The following is a 24143-nucleotide window of genomic DNA, read 5'->3' on the forward strand; positions in this document are numbered from 1 at the left end:
TTACATTTCATTTTTCCAATCACAATGTACTTTTAGCATCATTGTACCTTGTTGGGCCAATTCCTTCCTTAATCTTTGAAGTTCATACCATTAAGTTTAATTTAATTCTCACTCTCAACAGCCCTGTGAGGTAAATCCAACTGCTTCCATTTAACACATAAGTTAAGGAAGATTAAGCTACTTGCCCAAGTTCTCATAGGAAGGAAAGGTCATAAATGAAACAAGAATTCTGAACCACGACTCTACTCCAGGGTTCTGCTGCCCGACTGCATGGTATATCGTTAATAACACTGTCAGTTTATAACATTTCTTCCCTGCCTTCTTAAGATTAGAAGATTATGTTATGACTACACTATAACTGGCTAGAACACAAGGTCAGAAGATAGTCAGTGGGAAGGAATGCATGTATTTTACCTAACCTCAGAAGAAAGAATGTGCAGGAAATTCAGCATTCCTCCATCTTCCTCTACTCGCTCACATTTGCTTCAGAAGTGAAGAGTTGCAAAACACTGCTCCCCAGGGTGAGCCCACACCTGCCTTCCTGAGACTCTCCTTGCAGCAAGCATTGCCTCAGCTAGGATTTTCCAGGCCCTTGGAAACTTCACAGAAATATGAGAATTGCAAATGCTTGGCTGCCAGTCCCCGTGCAGCCCCGAGTACTGAGTACAGCAAGTACTGAGTGCTTGTTATGTAAGGCACAGTGCTTGGCCCTTGGCACAGCCTCATGGGTAAGTTGAAGAGATAAGGCAAATATGTAAAAAGTTAAGCAATGACCCAAGAAACAAATAAGTGCTGATCAATGACAGGAGCAGAGGCATAAGAGAAGGATATGGGCAAATACCAAGCAAGACCCAGTAATGGATGGATGTTATTTACAGTAACTCTTCAGAGTACACAGAATAGACTCCTTAGGCTGAGGTAGTCAGGAAGGGTTTATGGAAAAAGCTAAAGTTTGACCTTGGTTTTGAGAGAGAGAATGAACTTAGATATAGAGAGGGAAAGAATATTCCAGGTAGATACAGCGCAGATGCAAAAAAACTCAAGATACATTCAGAAGATGACAAGTGGACCAAATTCCGCCAGTGGGAGTCAATCATACAAGGCAATAGTCAACTGACAGTATATCAGACATGATGCTCTGGCTACAAGAAAGGCTTCAAACTGTAAACAGAAGGACACTGCTATGTCATGTGACACCGAGTCCAGAGTTCTGGTAAGTTCTAGTGTTGTTTCAGCCCGGGACACATGGCTGCACAGGGGAGGGGGTTTTGTCAAGATGAAACTTCTGCCAAGAAGTCACAATGGGGTGTGGATGATCCTGGATGAAGAAACCACCACAAATGGTTACCATTTAGTGAGTGCTGAGCACTGTCCCATACAGTTCACCCTTAAAACGAACCTGAGAGAGAAGATTACAGGAGAAAAGCCAGAAGAGGCTCCTCATCTAATAGCCAAATCCAAAACGAGATTTGGAAATGCAACAATAGATCTTCCTGCCAATGCATATTTATCAAAAAATACATATGGGATATTAAGGGGATCTAATCAGAATGGCTGCTCGAAGCCTGTAGACTCAGCAGAGACTTTCAGTCTAACGACCACTGGGGACCCGTGTTAATTATAGCAAAACTGCACTGGAACCTTCCTTAACATACTAGTGTGTGAGTGAACGAACGAATGCAAAGAGATTGCCCATACCACTTCATCTCTTATAGGATGGCCCAGAAGAAAAAGTACACTGATGTCCAGGCCTAGAAAACTGTAATTCCCAATATAGTCCTGATACAGTGAGGTCCTGTCTAATGAGCTTTGGCCAGGCTCAGTACCCAAGCAAGACTCTCCTACTCAGTGACAGGGTAGACCTCCCTCATTCTAATACTGGAACATCTGTGAAACAGGTTAGGGGAGTCTGCCAACTGAAGCATTACACTAAAGATTCACTTTATAGGGTAAAGTCATTCATTTGTTTAAAGAGTGTTTCTTGAGCACCTTCTACGTGCTACAAATGTTCTAGGTTCTGGAGATTCAGCAATGAACAAGCCAACGGCTGCTCTCACAGAGCCCAGAACCTACTTAAGGAAGACAAGCCACCAAATGTGCCAGGTATGGATAAGTGCAAGGAAAAAAATGAAAGAAGATGACAGATCGAGCGGGTGGTGGAGAAGGCCTCCAAGGAGGTGACTCACCAGAGGCTTGAATGACAAGGAGCCACCAGTGCAAAGGCCTGGGAGAGGACACCAATGCAGAAGGACTGGGAATGAAGGCACTAAGGAGGCAAGAAGCTTGCAGTGTTCGATGAACAAGCAGGAAGGAGGTTGGTGTGTATGGAGCCGGCACGTGAGGGAGACAGGGATACTAACAGGTCAGGGCAGGCAGGGGCCAGATTATGCAGGGCCTCGTAGAACCAACAGGGGCTTGATTTTCTTCCAAAAGCAAAGAGAAGCAGTTGGACGGTTTCAAGCAGAAGAGTGACAGAATCCAACTGACACTTTACAAGATTGATCTGGCTACAGTGTGAAGAACAGACTGGAAGGAGACCAGGGAAGAAGGAGGCAAGCCAATTAGGAGACTGTTGCCACTATACGGTCCAGAGACCACAGTGGGCTGGAGAGTTCAGGGGCGTGAGGGGGATGAGAAGTGAGGACTTGGGTTTTGGTTGGAAGTCAAGTCAACAGGCCTTGCTGATAGAGTGAGTATTGAGGGGAGATGCCTGGATCCCAGGCTTAAGGATTAAGTTCTGGAAGACTAACTGGATCCTGGCATTTACTGAAATAGGGAGACCTGGAGGGAGAAACAGGAAGAGCAACAAACAAGTTTGCTTCTTAAGCACCTTTTGTTGGGAGGTGGCCACTTTTAGAAACATACACACTTTCAGGCTGAACCATTTCACTCTCCATAGTGGATCCGCAAAATTGTGGAAGAGGCAGCACTGTTATTTTTCAAATGTACAAGTTGTGACTCAGATTAAGTGACACTTTCACAGAATCTTAGAGATGGAAAAGGACCCAAGAGATCTGGTCCTACTCCCTTTGTTTAGCGAACGAGGAAATTGAGGGCCAGAGGGATACAATGACTTGCCCAAGTTAGTGTCACATAAGTGTCACTATTAGTGTCAAGGCAGTTGTGTCACATAAGATGTTACAATCAAAATCTCCAAGCAGAGAGCTCAGTGCTCTTTCCATTGCATGTGCTCAGCCTCTATGCTATTTATCACGATACGTATAGCAGATCGATGTTTATTTCTGGTGTCACAGCCTGAATACACCAATAGACTGGAAACTGGAAAAAATACACACACACAGTATTGTAACTAGTGACATAGGCCTTACTCCTTTAGATACAAACAAGCCACTTAGTCTCCAGGAAAACACACACACATAGCAAGTACACAGGAGATGGCATGCCCTCAACCCCATCAGCCCACAGTTCCTAATGAGGTACACCACCAGCAGGCACGTGCTGGAACCCTAACTTCAGGGCCTGAGCCCTGCCTTCCAGTCCTACCTTGCAGAGTAAGTTTGAGCATGTCACTCAACAGCTCAGGGTCTCAGCTCCTTCTTTACCTTCCCTACCTCAGAGGACTCTTGTGAACAAGAAAAATGACAACTAAATGGGTGCACAACTTGGAAAGTATAAAGTGTATATAAAAATATAAGATATTGCTGTTAAGAATAAATAGCTGATATTTTCTGAAGGGGAAAAGCACAAGCCAACAAATTGTGGGTTCCTTCAAGGCCACTTCTCCCTTCCCACATGGCCAGCATTAGGGCACTGGGGAAGGGCAGTAATAGACACTGATGCACACGCAGGAAGTAGAAAACATGTTTTCTTTCATCTGATTATACAAATGCTTTACATAAGGTGCTAGTGATTTGCCTGATGCAGATATGCTGTAACTTCAGACCTCAGACATCAGGCCCTGTTCCTAGAAGGACACACCCCATGCCAGGGCTCTCATCAAGTGACGAGTAGAGTGGCAGCTGGGGGAGTCAGAAGGAAGGCACAGCACATCTTGGAATCTATCACTGATCAGATGCTTGATCCAAAGCAAAATTATGAGCTTCCAGGACATTATAGGGAACTGACATCCAAAAAAAGGCAAACCAGGTCCTAGCCAGCCTTTCAGGGGACTTGATCCCACTTCACTGCAGCAGCCTTTCTTCTAGGGCTGAGCTGAGCAACATTCTGTGCAAGGGGGTCCATGGACCGCCAGCCCAGCCAGGGGCAGAGCCCACACTGTGCCCCGTACCTCTTTAATTTCACTCTCCTCCACCTGGATTGCCCTTCCTCTCTCTAATCTCCCTCATTCGTTTTTATCCCTTTCCCGTCTGCATCCAAACTTGCAACCTACACATGGCTCATCCTAAAAGACAGGTAACAGATGGTCCTTTCACATCGCCCTTCTACTTCCCACCACTAAATAACCACCGCCCAAACATGGAACTAACACACATTTAAACTATTTCGTACTGAATCAATAATGCTTTGTAATTCCCATTCTTAGAATAAATTCAAGTGAGTTGGAAACCTATTTCTCGAAGGGAAACAAAAACCAATCAATTCCTTTAGGGTTACTTCCATAGATAAGTGGAATCTCAAGAACAAAATGGTTCCCTCTTTCCTTTCTTTTCCTGTTTATTTGAAATTACTCTTTTCACCTTAATTTTATTTTCCTTCCCAACAAGAAGTCATTTCTAGCTATTTCAGGAGGGCAGGCAGTTTCAAGATCATAGGCATAAAATTCCCATTCTAAGGCTCTCCCCTATGGCATCCTTGCTGGATGGTACCCAGCCTGCTCAGACACCTACAGGGATGAAGCCTTCACTTCTGTACAAAGCAGCCCGTTCCACTCCTGGGGGGCGGGCGGTGGGGCGGAGGGGGTCTGATTGGCCACGTGCTCCACACACCAAGCTAAATCTACCTCCCTGCCACATATACTCACGGTTGATCACTCTGATCTCTGGAAGAATTCAGAGAGGAGACACGAGAATTCCATGTGACAGCCCTGCGGTGCTTCAGGATTATATCTCCTTTTCTCTGGACCATAAGCCCTGAGTCCCCCAGCTGTTCCTCATACGAAATGATTTCCAGGCCCTCTCTGTTCCAGGCAGCTACCTCCAGATCAGCTCCATTTATTGAGATCCCCTTAAATGCGTCATCAACATCAGAACATAGTTGAGTGGAGTCACCTCTTGGAAGGGAAGGAGGCTCAATGCTAAAGCCAATAGTACAGCAGAAGTCACGCAGCACCAAAATTACCCTTCAAAATCCCTTACACTGTCCATCTTCACAGCGAGATGCTCTCACTTGCAGAAGCTCTGAACTGCTGAAGGAAACATATTCCCTCCCTCTCTCTCACTGTCACCCCAGGGCACATCCTCACCAAGTAGGGGGATCACTCACGCAACTAAAACAATTTTTTCTTGTTTTCCAGTTGGTTTGTTCCTTGGGGATTGTCTTCTTTTGCCTAGCACGTTTGCTGCATTCCTGACTTTAAATGCATCCATGAACCAGATCTACCCAGGACAGGACCACCTGGCTGTAGGACAGGGCCACCATTACCCAGTTCTCCTCAAAGAAGATCTGTCTTCCTCGGGTCTTCAAGTTCAACTTCCCCTCCATGCCTGGTCCTCAATCCAGGCCAACACTTCACGATGGCCAAAAAGGAGCCACTGCTGGGCACAGTCCACCCAAAAAACTTTACAAAACTTCTATTTTGAAGATTCACCATTCTAAATTATTGTCTTGATAAAAAAGCATTCATAAGGAGGTTAATGTGATAGGAATCTTACCATAGTACATAAAATCAATAGCACTATCCTTTTCTAGAGGCTGCAACAATTTAAGCAACTATAATTTTTTTGCTTAGAAGACAATTGTGCACTCATCATTTATCATCCAGGGTGAAAAAATTATTGGCACAAGTTTCTTGCCTATGTATTTCTGGTTATACTTAAAGTCACCTTAAGTCATGTTGGAGTACCCCAGCAGCAGACAAACCACAGTTAAGACTTATTCATTTAGGATAAAAAGTGCTATTTTATAAGGGGGATTATGAACAGCAAGCTTTGAAAGAACTTCACATGACACCCCTGTTTAAAACAGTGTCAAAACAGCAAAACTAAAGCATAATTACATAAATCAAGATAATCCTAATTTTATGGAAACACAGGCCATCTTACCAAAAAAAAAAGTTGGTGTTAAATTAACTTTGTTCTCGAAAATAAGCTCCAAAGGACGACATGGGTAAGACAGAAGGTACAGCTCAGTGTGTCGGAGGCAGTCCTGAAAAGACTCATGCAAATAAAATGTTCCATACTTCGGATATTGTATTTTTATGCTCTAGATGAACTCATTTTTTAAAAGAATACACTAAATAAGCTTTTATAACAGCTTGTTACCATTTTTTCTGTTTGGATTTTTATATACTCCTATCTTTACCTTCCTCTTCAAATGGCATGGTAATTTATGGGAATCATTTTTGATACCAATATTTGATGTTTTCACTATCTTGAAGGGCTCTGCAAACCAAGCTTCAGCCCTACCCTGCCCCATCCAATCAGGCTGTCACCCCTCTATCCCACTCTCCTACACATAGCCTTGAGCCCCTGAGGCTAGAGGGAGGAAGAGCGGTTTTCTGGGTGAACAAATGAGGCGCCCATTCTAGCGAGCTCTTTGAGCAGGTCAGAAGAGGGAACAGCTCTGGGGGCTGGAAGCACCACGGTGATGCATTTCTGATCTTCATCCCCACCTACTGAAGTGCGGTACTAGACAAGCAGAAGTGCCCTCCTCAGTGCTCAGAGGCAGAGACAGAAGGGCACGGTGAGGGACTGCCGGGAGGGAGAGGTGAGACGTCCTCCAAACCACTATCTTAAGAGCTGCCACAACAGCCAAGGAACCTCACCTTCTTAACTCGATGGGGGCCACATTCCACCACTCTTAACATCTTGGTAAAATGCTTCCTTGACACACTACTCCTGGACAGCACTTACTACACTGAATATAATTGTGAGTTCCTTCATAATGAAGACTATATCTTATGCACCTTTCACCTCCAGCACTGTGCCTGACATCAAGAAGATTCTCAAACATGTACGTGTTAGACAGCATTGCCCAACCCATGGAGACCGAGAGTGGAAGACGTTTCATCTCCGGGGCAGGGCAGTTCTGGCACACACAATGAGCTGAAAGTGGACAACTCCACAAAACAGAGCTTCAGACTCCCTGCAGAGTTCACAACCCAAACTGGCACAAAGTTGAATCAATGCTACTTCCCATCCGTATAGCTTTCTGTTAAGTCAGAGTATATGACTGACAACTATCCAACTTCCCCATCTCAGTGCCATGAACTCTCTCAAATACTAACCACTGTTTACCACAGTGAATAACTACGAAAAATTACGATTTATTAAGGTGTCCCTCTTGCACAGTAATGTAACAGAAAAACTACAGATGCATGAACACAGCTCAGCGGGAAAGTGCTACCAGTGACCCTCCCCCGCCCCACTCCCTCCCCCCCGGGCAAAGCACAAGAAGCATAAGGTGAGATTTTAAATTCCAGCATTAAGCCAAGAGTTGATTTATTGAGATAAAGTAGAAAACAGTTATAGCCTAACTAATTATTTAGCTGGCACTTAACTACATCATTTTAGATACAGGCTAGTGTTCCAGGGATGCTGGTGTTATTTACAGCCCTGGACACATTATTCTTTGGCCAGCATTTAGGGAGTTTGATTTCTGAGATGGTTCACATTGCGACTTAAGCACAGTTCAGACTGATACCCTTAGCATCTGTCCCACTCAGCAAGAACTCTCTACATGGCTGAGCGTTGTGTAACCCCAGCAGCCTGCTGAGTGGGGTTGGGTTTCACACTGCCTGTCAGATTTCAAGGATATTAACACAGTGGGCAATCCCTAGAGCCTTTATTAAGGATGGATTACAGAAGGTTAAGGAATGTGAGGCAAGGGAGAAGGAAAGAAGTGAAAGAAGTAACTGGAAAAAAAGGAGAGGACCTATAACACTTTTAGCAGAGGAGATGGACAAAATACAAAAAGAAAAAAGATGTTTATTGTTGGACTATTTGTAATACAGATGTTAAAGCCCATATCCTAGCATTTAAAGACAATGAGTGTTAAAGCCCATATCCTAGCATTTAAAGACAATGAGTGTGACAGCAGGTTACAGCTCTTCCAAACATGGAAACCACCATCAGAAGCCAAGGCAGGGACTGAGGATAATCAGAAGCCAGACTAGGAATCTCAAGCACAAGGGTGCAAGTACCATAAATAACCATGATCTAGCAAGAAATGATCCAGGCCCAGGACAAATCTCCCAAATCCTACTCTACATGGGTGAGACGCATCATATTTTCACTAGCTCTCCGGTCTTTCTGATGCACCCCAAAGTGGGAAAACCACGGCTCTAGTGCCTGCAACATTCACAGCCTCTGCTGAGGGAAACACATGGTTCCCAGTGCCTGAGCCATCTTGGGAAGTTCCTTGGGCCTACGTGGCCAAAGCCACCTGGACCAGGTATACCTGCCCAGGAGCAGCCAATCAAGAGTCTGCCTTCTACAAAAGCTTTAGCGCTTTTGTCATTAGTGGCACAGGAATAACAATGGATAAGGGGACCAATCTAAACTAGAGCAGGAGATTCAGAAAAGGGTGTTTAATCCAAGGCAGAGGTGAGAAGAACAGAGCCAAGGGTAACTGAGTCACACTGATCACATCAGCATGGAAGGAAATGTATCCCTGCTGCAGACAGGATAACCCGGTCCCTAGAGCCTTGGAGGTTTTGAGCATCTTTGTGGTCCTCTAATACCGTGCTGGCCTGTTAGGCCAGACTGCTCAGACCAGCTAAGCCTGGTTCCTGAGAGAGCATCCTTAGAATAGAGCCTACATCTTGAAGTGCCCTTGCAACCAAAATAGCCAAGTACGCCAAGTGCCAGGAAGGGCTAAAGATAGACACAGGCATCCTGTTAGTGGTGTCAAGGTGGGGTGCTCTTCTCAGTACAATCTGGAGGCAGTCCCGCAATTGTAAGCTATGGAACAGTTAGGTTTGGAGCTGTAAGGTTGAAGATTTGCGATGACAGGTGGTCTTCAAAGCCAGGACCTTAAGACTCCTTTTGTTCCTTCTTTGCCCACACCTAAAAATGGAAACGCGCATGCAGAGCCCTAGAGCTTCTCCACCAAGGCTGGTGCTTCACTAGGTTAGAGGACCTAGTCCAAGGCTGGCCGCCCCACACGGAGGAGCCCCACATGGAGGAGCGAGAGCCAGTGAATCATCACCCAGAACACCCTTCTCAGCCCTCCAAGCTCTCACCCCAACACCGCCCTGAGCTGGACTGTGGCACAAGACCTTCTCCTAGCAATAGGACTAGCAGCAACTATTAAGACAGTTCATGTATTATCTCATTTTATCTCATCAGCAAGCCTCTGAGGTTTGTACTAGCTCCTGACCCACGTTGTACAGATAACTGAAGCCTAGAGGTTATGTAAGTGCCTAAGGTCACACAGGTGGTAAACAGGGAACCAGCACTCAAAATCCAGGTCCACTCAATCTAAAGGTTATGCTCTTCACCTCTATATTTTCCCTGCCTTTTTCCAGAATTTAATTTTTTTTAATTGTTGCATAATATACAAAATTTACCATCTTAACCACTTTTAAACATACAGTTCAGTGGCATTAAGTACATGCATACTGCTGTATGATCTTCACCACCATCCCTCTCCAGAATTTTTCATCTTGCAAAACTGAAATTCCATACTCATTAAACAACTACCCCCACACCTTCCCTCCACCACCACTCTACTTTCTGTCTATAAATTTGACTCCTGTAGACACCTCATGTAAGTGGAATTATGCAATACTTGTCATTTTTTAACTGGCTATTTCACTTAGCATAACGTCCTCAAGATCATCAATGTTTCACATGTGTCAGAACGTCCTTCGTTTTAAGGCTGAATAACATTCCATCACACAAGGTACCAGATTTTGCTTATCCATTCATCCATCATGAACACTGGGCTGCTTCCACCCCTTTTGGCTATAGTGAATAATGCTGCTCCACTCTCCTTTCTTAGGTTATATTCAGTGGTTGACATCCCGCCTGACACACAGCAGGGGGAAAGTACAAAGAGCATCCTTCCATCTACTTTCAAAAGAGCATTTCAGGAAATTAGGTGACATGGGCTCTCTGATTTTTCAATCAATGGATATTTATTAATGCTATTATACTTGCCATAACATTGAGGCAATCATAGGCCCATGTATTAAGTTAATTATATTAATATACATATATTTAAATGTATGGGACTATAAATCAGTGTAACTACAAAATTCTGAGAGCCTTTAAATTTTTAATCAAACAGACCAGAACTGCTTCATTCAAATGAGTATTTTCCTGACAGCCTGAGAGGCTCTACACTGATGGATCACCAAGAGCTTTCGAAGCCCAACTGTAACTCCTCCTGAGGATGACAGCTAGCAAGAGGCCACTCAGAACCAGCATTAATACCTGCAAGTCACACTTTGTCTATAACAGAAATAAAAGTCAGCGAATCTCTACCTTACTCAAGCAGCTTAGTTCTTTGAATAACTTTTGGCTATTTCTAGAACAGCAAGCCTACCTTCCAAGCATAAAGTTCTGCTGCCAGACAAAGGAAAGAGAAGAATACATCAGACTTGAAGCCAATTTCAGAAGAGGGACTCACGAGCTCCAGAAGGCCGAGGGGACCTCTGCCAAAGAGACCATCCAGAAGGAAACAACATTCGTTCAGATGGGTAGGATCTGGCATGGTGGTTATCAAGTCAGTTGTTCTCACCATTTTGGTACTCATAGTTTGTTACATAGTTATGCACATGTATACCCAGTAACATGACAATTAAAAGAGCAAGCAGCTTGACAGCAAACACACACTAGTTTCTGACTGAGGAGACATTTATTTTCCTTATTTTACAAGTAAACATTAGCCCTCTGGCAAGTGCAGGCAAATTGAGAATGTGATTAAATCTGATGATGAGACAAGAAAGTAGTTTATCTCCTTTTAGTGTGCTAATACCTCCTTAACGCTGATTCATACAACAAATGAACCACCAGACTGGAAGAACTCAAGGTCAAAAGACTGCTTTGCAGGAATGGGCTCTCCCCTCTGCCTCATGTGCAGGCTGTGATGCACATTACGGCAGGTAGAAGGTACTCTGGGTACTTGTTGGCTGAGTGATGAACATAAAAGATGGTCTGATCCTCAGATGAAAACTATGAGCATTATTATTGTTCCTGTGGCAGAGAAGATGACTGAAACAGACTCGATCTAATGTTCCTCCCTGATTCACTGGCTCTCACACGAAGGATGGGGATCCATACCTTCCAGTGATCCATCCGTGTGGAGCCTCTCATTTGAATGTAGCATCTCCATCTGATCACGTGAATATCCATGAGTCTTCATGAGATTAATAAAAACTAGTGAGTTAATTGAGGAAAAACATAAGATGATGTTTTTAATGTAAATGATAATTTTAGGAAGGTATGGGCAAAAAAATATATATATAATCAAAATTATGTGTAAAATTAGGATATTCAAAAAGAAGGCAGTCATTCCAGATTTCATATCCACAAATGTTATTTGCTGTTATTGACATTAACACCTTGTGTTAAGCCTTTGGGCACAGTAATAAAAAAAAATAAAACATTTAATTATCTCCTGACAGGGACTCCACATCCCATAGATTTAGGCAAGTGCCAGGGGAAACAGATGGGTTTTCCACTGGGCACTCTGAGACAAAGCCTTGCACCAAGACAGGAGAAGATAGCACTACAGGAAAGGTGGCTCCTGCGTGAAAACAGGCCTTTCCTGGAAGAGCCTCGGCCTGGAAACAGGAGGGGAGTACAGCCAGGCTTTAAAACCAATTCGGTGACATTTATTGGGTGCCTACAGTATGCAGAGCCATATCTTGGGAACTGTGAGGGATGTAAGTATAAGAGTCAACCTACATCTTCAATGAGAGCAATTTTACAAATATATACGCACCATCGTCAATAGCATGCACATAAAATAAAACAGAGAATCCAAAATTACGTATAATCTCAAACCTTCTTAAAATTTGGCTTTGTGACTTATCCTCTTTTCAGGAGAATTACTTTTTTTTTTTTTTAAAGATTTTTTATTTTTTTCCTTTTTCTCCCCAAAGCCCCCCAGTACATAGTTGTATATTCTTCTTGTGGGTCCTTCTAGTTGTGGTATGTGGGACGCCGCCTCAGCGTGGTTTGATGAGCAGTGCCATGTCCGCGCCCAGGATTCGAACCAACGAAACACTAGGCCACCTGCAGCGGAGTGCACGAACTTAACCACTCGGCCATGGGGCCAGCCCCGGAGAATTACCTTTTGATATGTTAACTAATGAAGCATAGTAATAAAATGAATACCTATGAACTCACCATGCAATCTAGCAGACTGCAAACAGCACCGCCACCCCCACTGCCCGGTAACTGCTATTCTAGCTCCTTTTCCCTCATTCCCTGATTTTTCCTCAGTTTTATCAGGTGTCCTTCAATAGTGTTTATTTTGCTTATTTCGGAAATTCATAAAAGTGGTATTCTGTACATAGTTTTCTCCAAAGCACCTTAAATAATAGATAAGCTGAGCATCATATAAAATCAAATGTTATGTTCTGAGCATGCATAGTACATCTGGTGAGACTATACTGGGACCTGGGCGGGCAGTTAGCAAAGTAAGTTCAACCAGAGTCTAAAGCGAATGGCCAGGGCACAAAAGTAGATAGTTGAATACAGGACAACTTACCTGCTCAAATATTTTACCGTTTTTAATTTTTGGAGGAAGATTAGTCCTGACCTAACATCTGCCACCAATCTTCCTCTTTTTGCTGAGGAAGATTGGCCCTGAGAAAACACCTGTGCCCATCTTCCTCTATTTCATATGTGGGATGCCTGCCACAGGATGGCTTGATAAGCAGCGTGTAGGTCCATGCCTGGATCCATAGAGCATGGGAACTTAACCATCACGCCACTGGGCCCGCCCCCAAATATTTTACCTTTTCATCTTTCACCAAAGATACACAGTAACCAAGTCACAATATGGACAGAACTGGCATTCTATTGCCCAGTATCCTTTTTCACTTGTGGTGGCCAGTCTCTAAGCCAGAGGACCAGAACTTACTAGTGCTGAAGAGATTACAAACCACGTCTTTGAATCTCTTGCAGAAGGCATCTGGATGTTCTGGTTACTTTTAGGATTTCATGTCACAATGCGTTTGAATTTTATAATGGCAAAAGCTCTCTGGGAAAAATCATAAAGTAACTTTTCAAAACAGATCCCTTCATTCCTCCTCAAACTTCAGCAAAGGAGAGAGAAGCCTGCAGGACCTGTGTCACTATTAGAGTCACTCAAAGAACGGTACTAATTCATGAGCCAGTGAATAAGTGTTAAGAGGAGCATAATAAGCCATTAACCTGGAGCTCCAACATAGAAGTATGATCATCCCCACAGCAAATTAGCAAGATATTACCAGCGCTCATCTACGCCAGGATCCAGACAACCTGAGGACCTCTTGCTCCTGTCCAACCTGCAATGCCCCTGCTTGAAAGATGCTTCTGAGGTGCTTTGACAAAGCCTCCAATAAGCATCTAAAGTTATCATGGGGAGTGGTTTGGATCCTGGGTCTCCTCCTGTAGGGCTCTCTCCTAAGATGCTGAAGGAGGGAGTCTTGTCTGAGGGGACCAAGCTGACAACCTGAACAAGGAGGGCGAGCTCCTTTTCCAAACACCTGTCCAGCCAATAGGCAGTAAGCAGGGCACGCCCATAAATGTGAAGAACTTTGACTTAAAGGGCAGATGGGAGAGGGTTTCCAGGAGTCTCATTCCTGGTTCACCGGCTGTAGTTCAGAAAGGGAACAAGATGCCATTAGACATCAACCATGGTGGAGAAGAAGATGCTCTCACTGCAGGGTTTTAAAGGGGAGATGGAGCCAAGCGCCTGGAAAGCAGATGATGCCCCGGCAAGAAAGGATGGTTAAACTTACAATCAGAAATAAATATTTTTACTCTGCTTGAGTTTCACATACATCTTTCTTTGTTACATTTAGCCTTTTTTGAAGATGTGACCCTCTTTCAGGGCTTACGTGGCCTAAGGAAAGCCAAAAACAAGGGTTTTGCCTACATTTGGGACAGTTTTAAGAAGCACCAGGATACCCATGGGGCTGAGAATGGTGGTGGCAAAAGGATGCAAAGCAGCAGATTCCCAAAGGAAAGACCTGCAGGGCAGACCATCTGCCCTTCTTTCTGCACTCCGACTCTCCTTTCTCCCTTCTTCGACCAGGGGGATTCTCTCTGCTGCTGGGGGGGGCAGGGCAGTGCTAGGTAGAAAGGACCCTCCATGTTAGGGCCTCTTTAATGCACAAATGATGTTCCAGATCCACCAGCAATGGGACAGAACATTGTAGAAGGCAGTAGAGCAGAGAGGTCAGAAGCCAGGCCCTTGGCCAGACACCTGGAGGTGGGGTCTGTGCAGCTTTGGGCAAGTCATGTAAACCTGAGGTCCCTTGTCTGTAAATGGGGATGACAGTAGTGCCTACATCCTAGGGTTATTGTTAAATGAGTTAATACATGGTGCGTAGAAATGGCCTGGCTCAAAAGCACTCAATAAACATTAGCTACCAGAACTAGCCGTCTTCCAGATGTAGAGCTCAGAGATGCGCAAGCTCCAAACGAAAAGAAAAATACATGCCGAGGTGCCTTATTTAAAATATACTTGTATATTTTATCCTGAACACTCTTGTTTCCATGATTTCCTATCTCTAAAAATATAATCATTTAATGAGCAAAAACCTAGTTATAAATATTGCCTTTTAATAAGGAAGTGCAAGGAAAACTACAAATGAAAACACCAAGCACATGAAAAGACGCTCCAGTGAAAGTCAACTTTAAATCAAGAATGAAACGTTTAGTGTAGGTTTACAGGGAAGAACACTGACCAGTGCCGGGGAGGGGTGAAGAAACAGTTCTTTTCTGGAGGCTACTGGTCATATCCATGAAGACTGCAAATGTGCACACCAGCAACTCCACCTTCCGAAACTTACCCTAAGGAAATCATTGAAAGAGGTTCCAAGAGTGTTCTGCAACATTTTTCACATCATCAAAAAACTGGACTTAAATGTTCATCAACATGGGAATGGTTAAAAACATTGTGGTACATCCACACAAGGTCATTTCATGCAGCCATTAAAATGGGAATGTTACCTCTACAGCTGGCCCTCTGTATCCACGGGTTCCACATCCCCAGATTCAACCAATGGCAGACTGAAAGGCCTACGATGGTTGCGTCCATACTGAACATGTGTAAGATTTTTTTTGTCATTATTCCCTAAACAATACAGTATTACAACTATTCACATAGCATTTACATTGTATCAGGTATTATAAGTAATTTAGGGATGATTTAAAGCATAAGGGAGGATGTGGTAGGTTATACACAAAAACTACACCATTTTATATAACAGACTCGAGCATCCGCGGATTTTGGTATCCACGGGAATCCTGGAACCAATTTTCATGCCTTGAAACCAAGAGACGACTGTACATGCCATGGGGGAAAAAAAGGCACAGTAGATTAAGATTTAGCATCATATGTATGGCTGATTCCACTTATTTTTTAAGAATATATTGTATTGTGCTTAAGTCTAAAGCAGGGCTGCCCAATGGAAATATAAGGCAAACCACACATGGAACTTTTCTAAAAGCCATGTTAAAAATAGGTAAATCAAAATATTTTAGCCAAATATATCCAAAATATTATCACTTCAACATTTAATCAATATAAAAAAGTATGAATGAGATATTTTACGTTCATTGTCTGTACTAAGTCTTAGAAATCTGGTGTGTATACAGCACACCCCTATTTGGGTGAGCCTCATTTCAAGTGCTCAGTAGCACACGTGGTTACCACACCATTGGACAATGCAGGTCTGGAGACCACATGTAAGTGGTTAACAGTAGCTGTTTCTGGGAATGGGATTACAGAGCCTCTGCCTTTCCTGCCTTGTATGAATTGTTTCAATAATCATTTGTATTAAAAGACAAAAAGGAGCATTGTGAAAAATGCTTTTTAATATTCCTTTAAAGCTCTAATAGGAGACTAGAAAGCACAGCTTAAATTTAAAAGCTTTTTTCCAACTGCTCCTTCCCCAGGGGGTGGTGTGGAGCGGGAAGCTTTTCCCCAGGCCTCGCTCGCGTGCTGCTCCAGGAGTAAAGTATTTGTAGCAGTTCTTCCCCTTCTTTCTCTCCAAGACCCCTTCTGACCAATCCACCCCACAGAATGGCAGGGGATGGCCAGAAGAAAAGGCCACCACCCAGCACCAAGACTACAGGGTAAGCAAACTAACGATCACTCACCGAGCACATACAGTGTGGCAGACACTGTGTTGGCAGGCACTTTACGTATGCTAGATCACACAATCCTCCAATAACCTTCTCATGAGGCAGGTGCCATCCCAATCTTTCAGATAATGAAATCAAGGCTCAGAAAGTGTCTGTTCCAAGGTGGCAGAGCTGAGAGTGTTTAACCACAGTACCCGGGACAGTCCACACCAAGATCATGACCACAGAGGCCAGAACTGCCTATACCAAGGTCACGATCTCCTCTTTCTTAAAATCATGCTGTAAGGCAATTGCCTTTCTTCATTAGAGAAGAGCAAATCCCAGGCATCTTTTATTTGCAACAACAGATCCTGACGTTTCTCCTCTAAGCTCATTCATATATCCTCAAATGTAAATACTTCCACTTAGACAAACCATTGTCACCCCAAACTTAACATGTCAAAATCAAGCATTAACCTTACGCTATCCCGACTTCTGTCTGTCTACCTGCAAGCTGGAAACTTCAAGGTCATATTTCACTCTTCTCCTTCCCTCACCCGTGTAATCAAACATGTATTGAGTTCTAGGCTCAATAATCTCTAAGTGACTATAAGAAGCAATAATAAACACACCTAGCACCCAGATCTTCATTTCTAAATACCATTCTCCAATAAAAAGAAACCGACATTGCCTTACCAAGGTATCAAAGTGACACCATCAGCAATGAGACACTGATGTCACATATCTCCTGAGATGGTGCACTGAGAAAAGCACATCACCTCTGATGTGTTCTTGCCAAAAATTCATAACCTCCAAGTAAGCATGAGAAAACATTAGACAAACCCAAATGGAGGGTCAGTCTACAAAATAATTGATGCCTACTCTTAAAGTGCCAAGGTCTTGAAAGATGAAAAGGAACAGGAACTGTAACAGTTGGAGACTAGGGAGCTATGATGATAACACAACATGGAATCCTAGATGGGAACCTGCACCACAAAAAGGTCACTGCTGGAAAAACTGGTGAAATTCCAACAAGCTTGGAGACAAGTAAATAGTATTGTATGAATGTTAATTTCCTGGTGGCAATAATTGCACTACGCTCACACAAGGTGTTAACGTTAGGGGAACCCAGAAAAATATACACAGGAACTCTGCTATTTTTACAACTTTTCTGTAAGTCTAAAATTCTTTCATAACAAAGAGTTTTAAAATATTACTATGGTTACTACCCCCACATACGTCTAGCTCATTCCTGTCCCCCATGATTAAACTCACTCTCCCATCGTCTCCTACTGAGAGTGCCCTTCTTCCCAGGCTCCATGTGAATTCAAATCCTATTCATTCCTCAAGGCCCCTCATGTCCCACTGCCGCTAAAGTCAGTCTTTCCCCACTACCGCAGCCCACCTGACCACAGCTTCTGCAAAATGCCTGAAACTGTCTGCACTCCTCTCATGACACATGGGCAACGCTGTCTTGTTCATTAACTTAGTGTATTTAGGTTTGACTGCCCAATGACAATGCAAAATGTGTTCGCGTAGACAAGTATATCAGTGTGCACACGCTCTGCTCACTTTAAAATGGGCTGCTTTGTAGTGTGGTTTCCAGGAACCTAAGGAAGAACAAAAGAGAGGTCAACTACTATTTCAAACCATACAGGTTTACCTTGTATGCATAGTGACAAATCCGCCATCACTTAGGGAAGGCAGTATTTGGACTTATATACTGTAAGCAGTATATTTTATGGGTTGACCCTTACCACAGAAAAATCATAGTATTAAAAACAAGAAAACTTGCCATAATTTAGAATGTCTATTTAGTTTCTACTCCGAGGTGCCTTGGCCCTCCAACAGCAAGAGAATGGCATCGCTGTTGAACAAGATCAGTGCAATAATACACTTAGACTCTAACCAGACCTGCACCTGTCAAAAAGCCTTCTAATGGGTGGTTATCCTGCAGTTAATGAGATATTAGGAGCACATTAACCAAAAGGAAATGGGAAGAAACTGGCAGCTAAAAAGCAAGCTTTCCCAAGAGGCCCAAGTGGAGAGACACGGTGTCTTACAACGAAGTTCAGACCCAGCAGGACTTCAAAGGGTTTTGAGGTACAGGGGGACAATCTCCCAAGCACCTACCTACTAAGTATAAGGCAGAGCACTAAACATACTGGAGGCTCCCAAAAATGTTTGATACCACCTCTGCTCCCCAAGATCTCAGCCTAACTGGGGAGATGTGACATGACACAAAAACTACCAACAAAGAGGGACAGGGGAAGCTTGCTCAAAGCATACAGGTAACAGGCAGGCAGAGAACATGCCGTTTGAACTGAATAACAATTTCCATGCAAACTTTGGAATTCTAGCGGTGGCCGGCAGGGCCAAGAAGGTCCTACTGGGTTTAGAGGCCCACCTGAGAAGGGGGAACAGAGGGGAAAGGGACTGGGAGCAAGGAATGGGAAAGAAGGCATGAGGCAAGGCAGAGGATGGGGTTGGGAAGGAGAGCAGACTGTGGCACACAACCTCCACACCGCTCCCTAGTCTCACCTGGGGCCCTAAGGAGGCCAGAACCCTTGAGCTGCCCAACCCCCACTCAGCCAGGTCATGATGGTCCTGCGTTCACCTGGGCTCCCAGAATCAGATCCTGAGATGACGCTTCCTGTTCAAGAGATCTATTAGGCAGTGCTCCCAGGAAAGGGAGTGGGGAACGGGCCAGGGAAGGAAGCCAAGCAGGGGCATGACAGTCAGGAAAGTCTCAGGCAGAGCAACTTTGGCTCCAACTGCACAGGAGCTCTGGAAACAGTGTGGGACACACCTTAGAGCTGTCCCATTCCCAAGGTGGGGGGATAGGAAGCTACAGCTGTGATACTCCCATTGATTAAAGAGCTGTCCTGCTGGGGGGCTGTCACTTCTCAGGCTCTAGGAACCTCTAACAGAGACACAACTGCTGGCTACTGAGAGCAAGCAAGCACCAGGCAGTGTGCAGGAGATGAGTAAAGGGCAGACAGAGGACCACCACCAGCATCTGCCACCATTGACTGCCAGCCTTTGTGTCCCTAACATCACCCCCTTTTTAAAGGACAACAGCACTTGGGAGCCAACAGGCTGATTCATTAGTCCCTCCAATCCGGGCAGGTGGGTCCAGAGGGAAGAGGAGCTCTTCCTGCCTTACAGACTGACATTTGGGAGGAACCTACACTACCAGATGTACAGATAAGGGACAGTTAGAGGACACCAGCCCAAAAGCACATAAGTTCTATTTTCCAAAGGACCGGCCCCGAATCGGTGCCCTTAGTAAAAGCCTCTGTGCTCAAAGCCACCATTGACATACACAGGGCGTGTCCGCCAGTAAAGCAACCTCCTAACAGTATTCAAAAATCCACTGCTCGGACACCACCTATCAATCAAAAACCCATTAGGAAAAGGATTATTCGAAGGTACTGGTTTCAGTCTGGTGATTTCCCACTCTGCTGGCTAGAATCAAAGCAGTATACTGAAAATCTCATTATTTGAAAGAGCAATATTTAAATTTTTCATCCAGAATAACCCTTCTATAAAGAAGAGCTGCATTATTCAGTCCGAGGGGGAGGTTGTACATTTTCTACTCTAAAAATCAGACTATTTTCTGCAATTACCATAATCGAATCATACCATGCTTGCACATGTTTGGGCGTCTTCTTGGGTGGGACCTGTGCAAATCAAATTAGCCCAGATTGTCTTTTCCTGTGGGTTGCAACCAAAGTACCAACACTTGCCACATATATACCACTTGGGACGAGCACGCCCATCGTCAGCTCCACCTTTCTGCAAGCGTGGATGGGGCTGACTCACCTTGACATCACCGTCAAAGCGGCTGGCATTCACTCTGATTTACTTTTCTCATCCAGAAAAACCTCACCACAAAGAAAGCAATTTCTCAGAGGTGAAGTGTTGGGTCTTCTGAAAACAGGAGAGCCTTTGTTAACAGGAAGTGTCCTTTGCCAATGACTAAAATCAACTCCAAAAAAAAAAACCATTCAAATAACATAGGAGCCTTCAGTTGAAGGGAGCAGATGGATAAGAAGAGCAAGACAAGAGTAACTTGGAGGGATGGAAAAGAAGAAACTCTCTTCTTGAATAACTAGGAATGGACATAAACTAAGCTGTTACCTGAAACTATACTTGCGGGCTAATTTATACACTCAAGTCTCTCATATTCAATAATAACATCTTCCAACTATGTCACTAAAGCAACAGGTATGACCAATAAAGGGCTTTAAAATTTCCATCCACATATAAATGCTGTGGGCATAATGGATAATTATTTCCATCATGCATTCAAGTGCATGCCTAGATCCAGTGTTGATCACATTAGAAAAGCCCACTAGCAGGTTAAAAATAAAAGGGAACACTGTCTATTTTGATAATACACTAAAACTAAATCTCCCAAGAAACAAAGTGAGTCTGAGTAGCAGGCTCGATTTCTCTGTATAATTGATGATTCATATGCACACGTGCTGAAAATCCAGCCTAGCAAGAGGGGTGATAATGGTTAGGAAACAACGCAACTGCTTCTCATAGTAAGGCGTAAGTGTGCTCAACTCTGCTCGAGAGCACACACACACAGAGCTCCAAACACAAATCTAGAAGCTACTGCATCAGCCACGGAAAATCTTAATTTCAGATTCAAAACCCTAAAGACAATTAAGAACTAGAAACCCATTAACAGAGTGAGATGCAGTCCACCAGCCCTAGGGAGAAACCAATACTGTTTTTGGATTAATTATGCCAAACCCTCACACTTTTTTTAAATATCTGTCCTCCCAAGACTTTTCTCTGGTGAAACAGTTTTGTCTCTATCTCTGTAAGTCTGGAAAAAGTACAGTGAAAATTCTTTAGCTCAGACCTCCACTAACTCATAATTCCTAGTAATGAAAGTGCACTATACTCATTTCTAACCAAAAATCACGTTGAGTGTTTTCCCCTGAACGAGTTCTGTCTTTAAAAGCAATCCCAATATTAATTCTCATTTTTCAAAGTCAGGGCTCCAAAAATTAAGGGCTTATTCAATTGCCCGGTAGTTTCATATAATACAGCAATTAATTACTGTCTGATAAAGGACTTTACGATACGTTGCAGGTGTAACCAGTTGAGTCACTTATCCTTGGGAGTACAAGTGGTATTTTCGTGCACTTTAGTGTAACAAAGCTTCAGTGCTTTAAAGACTCCAGTGCATATTTACCCGGCCTCGCTGGCTTCCAGCCTCCAGAAGTTCCGGATAGCCCGCTTCAGGAAAAGAACTGAAAGCTGGAGCTTTGAGGGCTCCTCCCAGGACTCCCACGGGTAAACGGGGTGGCGTTCTTTCCCAAAGCCAGCAGTGCCAGAGATTTCACCCCCTGGCCGGCACCGACACCCTCTCCTCTCCTCGAAACTGGAGTCCATCCGTGACAGCTGCGGGGGGAGGGGGTCCGCGCGGTACCCTAGTGGGGGCGGAGCGTGTGTCAGATGCAGCTGTGACCCCACCCCCAGCCAGGTTACAGCCTCCGCGGCCACCTCCTGTCGGCCCATCTCGGCCCTGCCCACCTCCAGGAGAAGGGATTAGAAAATTCCTCTAAAGAAAAGGAGTGGCCGGCCAGCCATCCAGCCGAGAACTCGCCCACGCGTGGGGCAGCTGCGAGCAATCGCCAGGTGAGGATGCGGAAGTAGCTCTTCCTCCCCCGCCCAGACCTGCTGGCCCAGGCCGGAGTCCTGGGAATCGCACACCCACACCCGCGCGCGTGCACGGAACACGCACGCACACTTCTGCACGGAGACGTGCGCACAAAACACTGTCAAACCTGTCCCGGCCACAGAGAAGAAGAAAAGGCACATGAGGAGTCGGGACATATAAAACTTATTTCTTTTAAGGGGACGAGAAGGGTGTTTAAAGGCCCCTGCCCCCCTCATCCCTGGAGAGATGCCGAAACCCGAGGAGGCCCCGGCGGCTGCAGCGCGGCCGTAGGCGCTCGGGGAAGCGGTGGCTGGTCCCTAACTTTTAACCACAGCAACTGCCGCGGAAGTCGGGCGTCTCCGCCCGGCCACACCTGTTCCCGATTCTGAGGGCCGAGCCCCGCACATCCATTCTGACCTTGAGGTCATTACCCAAGTCAGCATTACTGCGATCCCCTCCCTACAATAAACGACGCCCGGCTGGTACCCACCCAGAGGGGCCGCCTCAAAATGCCCATCGCCGGCAGAGGAAGAACGCGCTTCCCTGGGATCTCCAGAGCTCCCTCGAGCGCCTCTCGCTTTCCCACTGCTTGCCTCCCCCCTCACACCAGGTTGGGTCCCTTTTTCTCTCCACTCCCAAGCGCAGGAACACCCTCCTCAAGTTCAGGGTCCTCCCTCGTCGGCACGTGGAAGGAAAGGAAGCCTTAGAGGGGTGCCCTTGGAGGCTCGCGCTGCGGAGCACCTGGGGTGGGGTCCACCAGCAAATGGAGGGGGCGGCGGCGCGCAGGGCACCACCGCGGGGTGCTGTCCCCACGCCCCGGGCTCGGATCTCGGGGGGACGCCCCTGCAGTTCGGGGAACTCAGCGGGAGCGGCCCCTGGGCCACGAAAGCGACGGGAGGGCGTCTGGGAGGGGGCACAGCCTTGGCCAGGGGCAGCGGCGCGGCCGGTCAGCGCGGGGCGCTCCCGGGACAGCCAAACTTTCTCCGCCACCCGAAGTTCGGGGCGCTGAGGCGGCGGCGGCCAGGGGGAGTCGGTGCGGCGTGTTCCGTCGCCCTCCAGCTCCCCGAGCCGCAGGAGAAGGCGCCCCCGAGGGCCGCGGTGGCCGGAGCGCGCCGTCCCCGCCCCCGCTGCGCTCACCTGCGCGCGCCCGGGCCGCAGCCGGCACTCACCTGGCTGTAGAGCTCGCCGACCGACATGACCCCGCGGGCCGGGCCGAGCCCGGGGCGCTGTGCCTGGCGGGCGGCCCTCGCTCGTGCACCGGGGGGTGGCGGGGCCCGGCTCCTCGCTGGCCCGGCGGCTCTCAGTCCACGGTCGGCCCGCCTGGCGCCATCTTTCTGTGCCGACCGGGAGTTTCTCTGGTTCTTGTCCTTTTCCCCCGACCTGCCCCGCCGGCTTCCTGGAGGCGCCGCGGCCAGCTCGCTCTTGGCCGGCGCGACCTTTACTCCCGCCGCGGCGGCGCAGCTGCGGCCCGGCCGGAGCGGCGGGCGGGCGGGGAAGGGGGCGGCGCGGCGCCGCTCCCCGCGCAGGTGTGGGAGGAGGTGCGGGAGCCAGCGAGCGAGGGCGGAGCGGGCGGCCGGGGCGCTGTCGCCGCCGCCTGTGAGCCCTGCCGGGGCCGGGCTGGACGCGCCCTCCCGCGCCCCCGCCGCCGCGGGGTCCTCGGGGCCGGGGGCGGGGCCGGGCGAGGCGCCGGGCCGGCCGCCCCCTGCTGGACGCCGAGCGCACGCGGGGACAGGTGCGCGCCGGGCGCCCGCACCTGCCGCGCCGCGCTCTGCCTCAGGCGGGCTGCGCCCCTGGGAAGCCGCGCAGGGATGTAGTGGCGACAAGAAAAAAAAAAAAGAGGGAAAAGAACCCGAGGGGAAGAGAGGAATATAAAAGATGCCTGTGGCTGAAAGGCTCCATTTGTTTTCCTCTGGACTTTACGTGGCTGCATTCAACATTTTCATGATTAAAATTCAGTTATGTCGTAGATTGTTATTAGGGTGATTTGGATATACCAAAGACTGTCTCCGCCAAACTGAGCTCCCTGCGCTGAAATCCTCACCAGGAAGATGGGAGTCGTAACTTCACTTTGTTGGCCGGGTTCTCTCACA

At 46.3% G+C, this 24143-nt stretch overlaps 1 protein-coding gene across 2 annotated transcripts in view; it reads right to left on the minus strand.

Moving 5' to 3' along the window:
• Positions 1-23796, minus strand: part of MYO5B (myosin VB) — a 348428-nt gene extending 324632 nt beyond the window's left edge. The window contains exon 1 of one of the 2 annotated variants that reach the window (XM_070221084.1): positions 23223-23796. In XM_070221084.1, coding sequence (XP_070077185.1) covers positions 23223-23249 — 27 coding nt within the window. In that variant the 5' untranslated portion in view covers positions 23250-23796. The remainder of the gene's footprint in view (positions 1-23222) is intronic. The other variant, XM_070221085.1, reaches the window with a different exon arrangement.
• Positions 23797-24143: the final 347 nt, after the last annotated feature.

This window comes from Equus caballus, chromosome 8 (assembly GCF_041296265.1).
Source record: "Equus caballus isolate H_3958 breed thoroughbred chromosome 8, TB-T2T, whole genome shotgun sequence".
In the NCBI taxonomy this organism is placed as follows: Eukaryota; Metazoa; Chordata; class Mammalia; order Perissodactyla; family Equidae; genus Equus; species Equus caballus.